At 38.9% G+C, this 12130-nt stretch overlaps 1 protein-coding gene across 2 annotated transcripts in view; it reads right to left on the bottom strand.

Moving 5' to 3' along the window:
* The window catches only part of ADGRG6 (adhesion G protein-coupled receptor G6), a 109490-nt gene that overhangs the window by 52257 nt on the left and 45103 nt on the right, over window positions 1–12130 (bottom strand). For both annotated transcript variants that reach the window (XM_054280260.1, XM_054280261.1), the window contains exons 4-5: window positions 9061–9681; window positions 4293–4361 (exon numbers count right to left, since the gene is read on the bottom strand). In XM_054280260.1, coding sequence (XP_054136235.1) covers window positions 4293–4361; window positions 9061–9681 — 690 coding nt within the window. The remainder of the gene's footprint in view (window positions 1–4292; window positions 4362–9060; window positions 9682–12130) is intronic.

Below are 12130 nucleotides of genomic sequence, written 5' to 3'. Positions count from 1 at the left end.
ATGATGAACACTTGTGAGTGGCTCCACAAAAAAGAAGTAAACACTACTTGGAAGAAATTTTCAGTATTTTCTTCTTACTTCTACAGCTTATTAAAACCAAACAGTCTGGATTCAGATAAATTCTTTCACATTATGCACTGTACTGCCTGATTGCCAGCGTACAATAAATATCTGCCAAGAGAAAAAATACTTCAAGAGGTTTAAGTCCTGCAGTAACAACTGATGGATTGGGGAAAAAAAAACACCCAACCAAAAAAAAAGCAACCCAAAAACCAAACCACAAACCCCACCCAGATTCAAATTTATTTCTGTGGAGTGCACTGAAAAAATAAATCTTAAAAAAATATACATTTAAGCCTGTGATGAAAATTGGCAAAATCTATCTCTGTGTTTAACAACCAACTTTAACAAACTAATAAACATTTTAGCAGCACTTCACAAAATGATGTTCAGTCTTTAGGAGACAGTGATATCACAGAATTTGAGAAAGCCTCAAAAGAAATCCTGGCTTTATTCCTGTGCTAATAATAGGTTCATTTACTACCTTATTTTTTCCCTTAATCTTTCTAAATGAAAAGTAAACGATATCTGATACTGTCAACATTTTCCCTAGTAAAGTCCGATCCAGCTCTTCTTTAAGTCAGTGGAAAGATTTCTGTTGACTCAGTGGAAGTGGCTTTGCTCCATAGGAATGGTTCCACTTGGCTCCTGTGCCTGAGGAACGGCGAGGAACTAGTGAGGAGCAGACAATCCGAGCCTACTACCGCCCTGGCTGCACAGGCAGGAGCTGCACAGTGTCTGACAATCTGCAGCCTTGAAAGCCTTCCACAGCACGGTTCTTTTCCGAACCTTTCCAAACATCCCTCTCCCTTCCCTTTTTCTTCGCATCCTTAAATGCAATGGGTGACACAAAGTTAGTCCCTTTCACAGAAGAACCAAGTAAACACGAAACAAACAAACACTGAGTTTGGTTCTGTTCTCATTTACACTATTCTGACATGGTCCAGAGATTTAATCCTGAGTTATTCCGTGAAAATGAGATCAGAACTGAGACGTGACCCTTGACATTATGATGGTAGGAAAAACACACCTAAAAATACAACAAATTTGCTTTAGACACAGTACAAGGAAAAATGTAACACAGGATTTCTTACCATTGTTTGGCTTATCGTTTCTATTAGTATCGGGCATGTTAGTGGTGACAGTGGGTGGTGTAGGAGTAGTAGCATTTACAGTAGCTGGTAATAAAGATGAGAAAGAGGTGAACTTGAATGAAATATGAATGTTAATAAGGTAAGACAAAATGGGAACAATGCATGACAATGTAAAATGAAACCATCTACACACAATGCCATAAATGTTAAAAAAACACATTATTTTTTTCTGTACGAAGTGATGAATAGATAAGAACTGAGGCCCCAGTCCTGCAATCCTCACTTGCACTCACTTCAGTGGGAATTTTGCCAGTGTAAATTTTGCAGGATCAGTCCTGCACTCCTTTCATAAACTCAAAATCCTCTCATGAGAGCCTTGGTTGTGTGAAGACCAGAAAATGGGGAAGTTCTAAGATGCGTGCACTTAGAATGCTGCTTGTGAAAAGAATCTTTGTCCTTCCTCAAAGACTGAATGTAACAAACAAATGAAAAACTAAAACAATCATGTAAGGATTCAATCAACTCCACCGAACTCAAAACAATGAAGAGAATTGAGATCAGGTTTGAAACAGGTGAAGTAAAATACCTATTTTGAAAGCTTTATGTAGAATCTCAGCTCCACTCTTCCCACTGACACCAACAGGAGTCACTCCACAAAATCCTGGAGAACCAGCTGAACACTTTTCAAAATTAGAAGGAAGAGCCAAACCTGCAAATTTCCCTCACGATGGACTCAGAGGGTATATGTGCTAGAAGAATTCAAAGATCATGCCACTAAATTTTCAAATAATGGTTTGGAAAATAATTTAGTTTTGTTCAGTAACTCCCAGGGAATGCTAATCCATTCACTGATAGATTTTTTTCCTGAAAAACCTTATTTAAAATCTGAAGGTTGGTATGGTAAAATCTCCCAGTGTTACATGGCTTTGGAAGATTTTGGAAGAATCAACCTAGGAAGTTTAAGCCATTATATTTTGGACAAGAAATCACATTTTTTTATGTTTTGCTAGGTTGATTTATCTAGTCCTTTGAGTCCAAAAGTCACAAACTTGTCACAGCTTAGGGACCAGGTTCATGTTCAGATTTTAAAAAAAAATTAGGGAAAGAGAAGGAAAAGCTGGACATTGGAACAAACAGATTCTAACTGGGAAAGTGAGCATATGAAGTGACACCTTGAAATATAAAAAAAAGCTCTTCCATGAAACTTCAGAGCTACATTGTCTGAGGAATTATTTACAAAGTTTCTTACAGATTGTGTCTTACAGCCAGTGCTGCTAAAGGAGGCATCTAATGAACAAAAATGTTTACTAAGCATAATGGAGAAATCTGTTCTTTGATCAGACATAGCTAACATAACCTGGCATCCACAAACTATTTTAATGTTGTTATTGCACAAGACCCAACAAACAAAGGAATCCAAACTGGCCTCTCAGTTTAGACAAAGTCTGTGGTATTGACAGAAAATAGACAGACATACTTTTATGATTTTCATTATTATGACAATCATTATGATGATGCTGAATGGGATAAATCTGATCTGGCATCTGATACCAAAGTAACAAACTGAACACAAGGGACACTTTACCAAATACTTTTTAGAGAAGGAAAGAGTATTACCTTCATGAAAATACTCATAATCTTTATTGAAGTCTTTGTTGATGGTCTAGGAAGTTACGAAGGCAAGTTTGAAAGGCAGCATCTTTTATCAGAGGCAATATCTACCAGACAAGTTAATAAAGCTGGGACAAAGGATGGGGTTTTTAGAAAAGCAGGCTTGTTCAGCAGAAAATGTGTCCATTTCTGTAGCCATATTCACTTATGTCATGAAGGATATTTTCTCCCTTCCATACCACACTATTTAATGGAGGAAAACACTCAGAGATCTTCCAAAAGAAAGGACAAAGATATTTATACAGCGATACCCTTTACATATAAAAAGACTAATATTGAATAATTGTGGATGCCTCATTCACCCAAACTATTTTAGTTGCAGTATTTAGATTGTACTCTGCTTTGTGAATATGATGCCTGAAAATTACTGTTTAAAATCTGATTATGGATGTTAATGGCATTTCACTTTCCCTAAGGAGACAAGTACAATATGCTCCAAGAACCTGAATCAAATTACCTCAGGAAAATCTGGGAAAAGTACACTGAAAACTGACATAGATGTCTTACTGGCTTTCCAAGTAGGTCGCATTTCCCCTTTTATTTTTAAGCCAAATCTGATTTACTTTAAAATATTGATTTTGAAAGAGTTCTAAGACTTCTTGTTCTCCTCTTATATTTTATTTTCTCCTGTCTCTTTCTTAGACCATATCTGGAAAGAGGTTAGAAAGCTAAATATTTTTGGTGCAGTTGCTGCTGTAATAAAGTTAAACATAGCATGCCAACACATTGTAAGGCTGGGGTTCATGAAGGCATCATGGAAATGGCTTAATGTTCTATGGAAATTCAGCATCTGAGCAGAACAGAACCATCCTTGCATGCCCATTGATTCATGTGACATGGAAATCTGTAGGATTCACCTATTCCTTGCATTCAACTGAGCTGACTTTAAAAACACATAGTGAATTTTCATATGTGGTCATTTTTACATTATTAATCCATCACTAAGTGATGTAGCATGTGCTTCTTTCTTTAAAAGTTGTTGAATTTTGCAGCCTGATGGCAATTATTTTATACCTGCTAATCTCAAATTATCTAGCCTCAAAAAAAATGTCTTATTGAAAAAAAGCCCTGAATAAAAGTTAGGTTTTTTATTTACATCTGGGTTTTTTTGTTTTTGGTTTTTTTTTTTACAGATTTACCTACTACTTATAGTGGTTAATATTTTACTGTGAAAATGTGCAAGAGGAAAAGAGGTGGAGAAAGAAATGAAAGCAGTCAGTTAATTCAGCTTTGAAATAATTGAGACTATTTGGAAAATGTATTTTCAAGGGAGTGATCACATTTTTTCCACATATTATACGAACAGGACACCCACATACTTGATGAGACTAAAGAATTCCTTTCCTTGCTATTTTTTATTGCCACTCACCCTCTTATAAACAATAATAAAAAAGAAATGGAATAAAACCCCGAGGCAAATAAAGATTTCCCAAAGACGAAACTGTGAAAAGGATCTGGGTTTCTTACCTTGGCAAAGGCTTCCTAGGTTTGCACAACTGGTTGGTTCAATTGAAGAAGAGGGAATTAGATATGAGCCTTTAAAAGGAGAAATCAAATCATTTGGAAAGGGTTAGTTACTGGGCCTAAAACACATTATATCACACAGTGACACATTCCTCTTCCTAACTTCTCTCAGTTGCAAAACTGACACTGCCATTTGCCCACAAGACTTACAAGTTTTCAGTATCTGTGTCAGATCAGGAATCCTTGAAAACCCTGCTGACTCTCAAGTCACTCACGTATCCTCCCGCAGTTTTCTCAGCTTTCTCTGAATAACATCACATTAAAGGAATGCAGCTTGTGTGTGCTCTGTGAAATGGGTTTAAGCAAAGGGGTCAGTATGGCCACGGGATTTATGTGATTTTCATAACAACGTGTGCCTTGGAGGAGTGACCACGCTCTGCTGCTGCAGCACAGGCTACCCAGCACACACGCGTGAGTAATCTGCCTGGGACAGACACCAGCCAGATAAAAGGTGATTAAACTTGCTCCTCTGCCCTGGGCAAGGGTGTGATTAATATGCTGGTATGCATGACTTATAAACAGATAATGTTATAAGTCTGTACCTCTACAGAATTATTCATAACAACAAGCATTATTACACTCTGATGATCTGGAGACAAAACCAAGGCACCCAAGAATGGCTACAGAAAAAGAACTGGTGCAACTGCCTTAATTACACTTCACATATCTCAGAAATTCAGCTGCAGATACAGCTGCCTTTGCACACTGTGTTAAACACAATGGGACCATAGAGCTCTGGCAAAATGTCAACCTGCTACGAGTTTTGCCCTTTTGGCTTTTGCTTTACCACTTCAGAATCATATTGAGTCAATGAGGTTCTCTCATGAAACTCACTATCCTTCTGCAAAATTAAATAGCCACCACCCATCAGCTTGTAAAGATAGCTAAGAAAATATTTCCTATGATGCAAGAACAAATGAAGCATGGAGCTTTGACACAGAAATTGTATCACGACACAGATACCATTACGTGTGTTGCCAATAAATACAGGGTGTAATTAAAACAACAAATATTAAATGATCCTCAACAAATTTCACTGAATTTTTTAGTGGATTAAGAGATAGAGGCAAATTCACTTTCTTGGTACAATTCTTATGAACTCCAGGAAGAATGTTCTAAGTGAGCATACTGTCCCCTTCATGAGGTGTTTTCTCCCAGAATAAATTTGTTAATATTAAACAGTCAATATCAGAACCTACTCTGTTTCACCTCTGTTGTGTAACATGGAAAGATGACCTGAGATTTGGCTGGAAACACTGTGGGCATTCATATTTGCTTCACTGAGTATTTTAAACAAGATTGTGATTTTATTTGGTGAAACTAAAAAAAAAAAAAAATCAAATCCAAATCTACAAAACATTCAAGTCAGAAGACTATTGCATTGATTTTGCATGGCAAGTGTTTGGCAGCAAGGAGGTAGCAGGGGCAGTTCTCTGAGAAGCCTCTCACAGAAGCTTTCCCTATGTCCAGTGGAGCCAATGCCAGCCAGCTCCAAGATAGATGTGTTGGCCAAGGCTGAGCCTGTAAGCAGCAGTGGTAGTGTCTCTGGGATAATGGATTTTAAAAGGGGGAAAAGTTACTGCACATCAGCAATTGCAGCCAAGAGAGGAGTGAGAATGTGTGAGAGCAAAATCCCACAGACACCAGGGCCAGCGAGGAAGGAGGGGCAGGAGGTGCTCCAGGTGCCTGAGCTCAGATTCCCCTGCAGCCCCTGGTGCAGAGCATGGGGAAGCAGCTGTGCCCCTGCAGCCCATGGAGATCCATGGTGGGGCAGAGACCCACCTGCAGCCACCACATGCTACAGCAGGTGGATGCCTGAAGGAGGCTGTTACTCCATGGAAAATTTGCCCTGGAGAACACTCCTGGCAGGAGCTGTGTACCCATGAAGACAGGAACCCATTCTGGAGCATATTTGCTGACAGGATTTGTGACCCCAAGAACCTGTATTACAGACACGTTGTGTGATACATCTATCTTCAAATGTCTAAAACTCAGACATCCATATCTGCTAGACTTTATAGCCAGTGGAGAGGAACAGGCACTCCCACAGCAAAAGAACTTTGACTTCACTGAGACATCTTTTCCAGCATGAGATGCACTGACCTGTGGAATAGCCTTTTTGATTCTACTATTCATAAACAGAACTGAGGGCAATTATCTTAGCCTGAAACATTGGCCAGCTGCCTAAGGCAGACACATCCCACACTGAGTTAAATCTGAGAGCGAAATTAAGGATTCCTTTGGCCTTTGGGAACGAAGAACCCATGAAATGCACATGAAAAGACAAACAATTGCAGGCATGGACAGATATGTGGCCATGTTACCCTTAAAACGAGTAGATCCTACCCTGCTATAGCTGTAGCCAGTGCAGGATTCAGAATCAGGACCAGAAGTTGATTAAATACTCCTCAGTTTGCCGGCACTGAACTCTGAACTGGTGGCCAGTAGCCATACTTCTATCATTACCTAGGTTACTTGTTTTCAAATAAGTCTGGATGCCTAGGGCTACATATGCATACCTTTACATGCAATCTGCACAAAGATATGGCAATAAAACCAGAATTCTGTCAAGTCTTATGCAAACACCCCACCACAACTACACAGCTGTGAAAACATTAGTCTAAGGAATAAACTAATAAAAGGTAAAACTATGGAAAGATTATCTGAAACAATTTGCCCGTGTTTTATGCCCCATAAATCTACTTGTAAAAGCTTTGTCTGAGAAACTACAAAAATAATACCCCTTGAAAATGTAAGCACTGTTCAGGCAAAGATACGTTGAGATCACTGCTAAATGCTTGGTTTGTTTTTTTTTAAGTTACAGGCCACTTCCTGGTGAAGCATTATTGGAGCTGTGTGAAAAACTCTTTTCTGCATAAATCCTTTCACTGCTGTTAAATGAAGCCTAATCAGAGTCAGCTCCCCAATGTCAGTGGTTTATTCATGGTTGATAGCCTGACTCATCAACTCTCCTGTTGAAGGCTGATTTTACAAAGAAGGCTTTTACTTGAGAGGAGGAAGGGAAGACAATTCTAACAATTTCATCTCTGGGATTAGTAATGATCTCTGAAATGGCACTGCACCCAGAATTTTCTTTTAGGAATACTATGGCTCAGGAAAGCCTGTATCACAGAGAGTGATTTCGTGTCAAGGAAAGAAAAAGACTGGCTAGTGAGTCAGTTTTCTCATAGGCTTATTTAGAGGCAACAACAATATTTATATGTAGATATATTTTAAATTACTTGTATAGATACTGGGCCTAAAGCAGGAACACTAATATACTTTTTCTAAAACTATGTTCTGCTGCAGGAAAACTGCTGATAACTCACATCCCAGGGAATAAGGTTGTAGAATGAAAAAAATTCTATCTACAATATCACAGCTGTGATATTATATTTGTGTCTTAGGATTGTACAGTCTTTAGCAGAAACAAGAAAAAGACTCCTACTCCAGACAAAATTAAATGATATCACAGCTTTTACAGAGATAAGTTGTTTGGTAAACAACTTACAGTATGATAGACATCATGGTGTAACAGAGTAAGAAGAGCATGATTTTCTGGGAAGCTATTCTCTATCAGTTTATACCAATGAAACAGAAACAGCTCTTTTGTTGTCAAAAAAACCCTAAAACCAACATTATCCAGAAAAAATGTTTTTGCTCATCACTCATGGTCAGATCAGCCTTTTCTTTGTTCTGGTAGAAAAGTAAAGGTCCCTAGTTGCTTGGAGTTTCATACAGGTGTTGCTTAATTTTTTTTAGCAGTGGCATGTTGAGATCTTTCTTAGTAGTTCTAGCTGTGATTGAGCATCACACGCTTTGATATGAGTACAATAAAGCAAGCAAAGCAGCTTTTTTAGCCACCTTAATCCCTCAGGAGCTACTAGATACAGAAGCTAGAATCCCTTAGTGATGGCAGCTTCTCTTCTAAACTAAGGATTCTCAGAATGCTGACAGATGCTCTGTCAAATGTACAAAAAACACTCCAGGACATTTATGTGAATCAAGTGTCTGAGACATAAAATGAGAATAGGTTGGTAAATGTATTGAAATTTATCTTCTGGAGTAATCTCCAGGAAAAAACACCTTCAGTAAGTACCAGTTAAAAAAGGACTGATAATATGTCATCATGAAGAAAAAAATCTTATGATTTTTATCTCTAACTCTTCCTCCCTGTCCATCTCTTCTAATTTAACATTTTATTCTATTTTCCTGTCACCTATGCACTGCTTTTGTCAATGCTTTTGCTGGCTCTGCATATACAGCACGAGGCTAGCATGGGCTCCTCTGACTAATCAAAGGGCCAAAGGGCAGGTACAAAAACATTTAGTAATTAATTAGCTAACATACATTTTTTTCTCCAGAGACCACAGTAATCTTATTTGAGGCTAGTAGGCACTCACCATTATTCCCCTTTTGTGTGAGCCAATACAGAGTGTTTAGGAAATCTTTGATCTGCAGATCATTTTAAGCAGCAGCTCAATAAACTTAGGGGATTTGTCCTTTGCCTTTAAGGAATCAACTCCATACTCTTTCAAAGCCTTTGTTTGTGGTAAGAGTTGTGCTAAACTCTAATAAAGGTAAGACCTTGCTATTTTTCTTTCATGGGAATGCTCTCATTTTTTTTTCCATCTTGGTATGTGGCATATTCAGCACAATACAGAAGAGTAGGGGGGGAATAAGCAAAAAAGTTTTGGCAAGGCATACTCACCACAACTCAAATTGTTTTCTGCTTTCAGCGCTGAAGTTGGAATACTCCAGAATTCATTTTCCCAGTCTACAATGTTCCCTTTCACATCGCAGCTGAGGTTGGCCAGTGTTTGCGCATTCATGGTGAAATTCCAGAGGCGGAAGTTGTAAATGTCCCCGTTTAGAGAGCTCACTTCATTGCTGTTAGAGCCCAGCACCAGCCTCCCATTTCCAGGGATAACTTTGTCATAGATCTCTGGACAGTCCACCACATGATAGGTGTTTTTGGCATATATACCTACAGTGCCCGAGAAGCTGTCCCATACAACACACAGCTGTTGAAAGGTTCCTGTGAAAAACTCTGCATTTCGGGGCAGTGCATTCTTAAGGATGCACTGTGTGCCTGAGATGGACAGAAAATGGCCTTTTGTGGTCTTCCCAAAGCTGAAGAGCTCTCTCAACAATGCATCAGTGTAGGAGAAAACCTTCCAGTCGTCGTTGTCATCGCTGTTGCCCTTGGTTGCCTCAAAGCACAGTGTAAACTGTCTAAGCTCTGGCACTGAGACGGTCTCTGCCACAGACACAGCATCGATGTCAGGAACCTGGGGAATGATGACTTTCTGATTCCTCAGAGACACGGCAACTAGAACCAAGAGCAGACACGTAAACTATCAAAGAAAAAATTCATCCTATAGGAATAAAGGCACACTGGCAGCAGGGGTTAAAGTAACATTCATTAAATCACACATTCATCAGGTCGTTTTTATCACTGCAATACACCAGCAGCACTCACCAAGGGGAATTTGACTTGGAAGTGAACTCAGCTGAAAATATGCAGTGGTCCCTTCAATGGCACAGAGAATGCTGTGTGACACCCAGCTAATAACCCCCTAAGTTGTGTTAAGAGTAATATTAGGACATATTACCTACTGACCTCCAACTCTGCTTCAGCTCACTTAATAAAAATTACTTCTCATTCATCTAGTAAAGATGCATTAAGCAATGGAATAAACCAGTTATTTGAAAAACACAGTATGACGTGCTTTTAAGATATATTATTTAAATTACTTGTCTGCATGACTGCATTACACCAGTGAAGTTCGAGCCTTTCTTCTTTTAAATATTGCAATAGAAGAAAGGCCCCATTACATTCCTTGGCAATCTGAAGCCATTTGTTGCTGAATTCAGCTAATGGGTATTTCTGAATAGCATTAGGCATCTTCTCATTTTGTCTCCAGCAGCTTTCTGGTCGAATACTGCAATTGTGTGCTCATGAGTATTTCTATCCAAGCTGTTCCCTATTTACTAACAGCTGGGTCAGCAGTTTTGGACTCTGCACAAGTATCTAGAAATTTCTAGTCCTACAGCAATTTATATATTGCTGTTAGGATATTTAGGCAGAATTGCTTTAATTGTTGTTAAGTATGCTCATTGGCATGGGCAAAATAACAACCACTAAATGAGAAAGTATTACATGACACATACTTTTTCTCCATAAGTACATGAATGAAAATTCTGTTCACTGTATTTCAGAGAACACTATTTTTCAAAAGAGAGTGTCAATGTGCTGAGTTTTATTGTCACATTTATGGCAGCACAATTCTTACAGCAAATTTCTCCACAGAAAAGTTTCTGGCTACCAGACGTGCAAAGGTGTCTGGTACAGATTGCAACAGCCCTCGGTTTTATTCTGGCTCCTCAGTTCTGCCTCAGACCCATATCTCCTGCAAATGTCTGCTACCTCTTACACATTTTCACAGTGTATATGCTGGAAATGAAACTCTTTCTTGCAGAAGGTGAAAAATAACTGCCACAGTAGTTAATTCCCAGTCTCCTCTGGGATTTATCAGTGATGTCACGACACTTACACTAATTACTACACCTATTCTCTTCTCAGATTGAAATAAAAAGCTTTCAAACATGAGAGTGTGAGACCTGAGGGAAAGGTGACTGTCACGCCAAACCCAGGAAAGGACACAGATACATGGTATATAAAGATTCTGTGTTGTCTGAACTACTGCAAATTCCCTTTGCCAGCTGCTTGCAAAGACTCTGAGCTCCAAACTACCATATTTGGATATACACAAGAACATAATTTGACCAATATATTACATAGTAAAATAACATAAAGCATTGCACATTATCTGCCAGCCCAGCAACTACATAATACGAGGGAAGAGAGAAAAATACTGGGCTTTTATAGTTACTGGATTTACTTCATAGATTTATTTTTCTTCCCAAGGGAAAAAACATGCTGTAACAATTTTATAGATAGAAAATGCGTTCAACTCTCCATTGAAAACAGGGGCATTTTTTTAGCGGGTTAATTATACCGTAAAAGTTCCTTTACGTAACATGGAAAGTGTTCCAGAAGAAGCGTAAGGATTCAAGACTCGAAAAAGAAGAAAGCTTATTCACATGGGCACTATCCAGACCAGGTGGTCAGAAAAGTTATGGACCACCTGGTCACATTTAAACAGCGCAGAAAGACAAATAAATGGGACGGACTTTGCTCCCGTACTGAAGATGTCTACTCCATTTTGCTGAATTCATTGTACAGATTTAACCACTGGCAGCTTCCCCATATACTGAAAAGACAAAAATGACATGTATTTTGTCCACATGGAGAAAACTGAATCCTACCATCAATATTAAGAGCAGATCACTTTCCTGGTTGCTGTGGCACAGTCAGTCATCACACCAATGAATTTAAATGTTAGTATCAGAGAAACCGGTTATTCTCTGAGGAAGAATATACATATATTCTTGGAATACTCATCCAGGTGTTTCAGAATGCTTTCAGAATGATGCCAAAATTTTTCTCTTATGAAGACCTTGAGATGAGCTCAGCTGGGTAGAGGATGGTGTGAATAATGCCAGGGTTGTGGGTTTGATCCCTGTATGGGCCATTCACACCACAGCTGGACTTGATGATTCTTCTGGGTGCCTTCCAACTCAGACTGTTCTGTGATAACTGGATTACAATGGGTATGGGGGTTTTTGACACATTCCCTTATGAGGAACGTGCAAACATCTACCTCACTTACCTCTCACTGTCTCACATCTCATACACCCCTTCACGCACAAGCAAG

Source organism: Melozone crissalis, unplaced genomic scaffold (genome assembly GCF_028551555.1).
Source record: "Melozone crissalis strain CALT ecotype California unplaced genomic scaffold, PUWL_Pcris_2 ptg000027l_1, whole genome shotgun sequence".
NCBI classification, from domain to species: Eukaryota; Metazoa; Chordata; class Aves; order Passeriformes; family Passerellidae; genus Melozone; species Melozone crissalis.
Note: the sequence above shows the minus strand (reverse complement) of the source record. Positions and strands in the feature narration are given on the sequence as shown.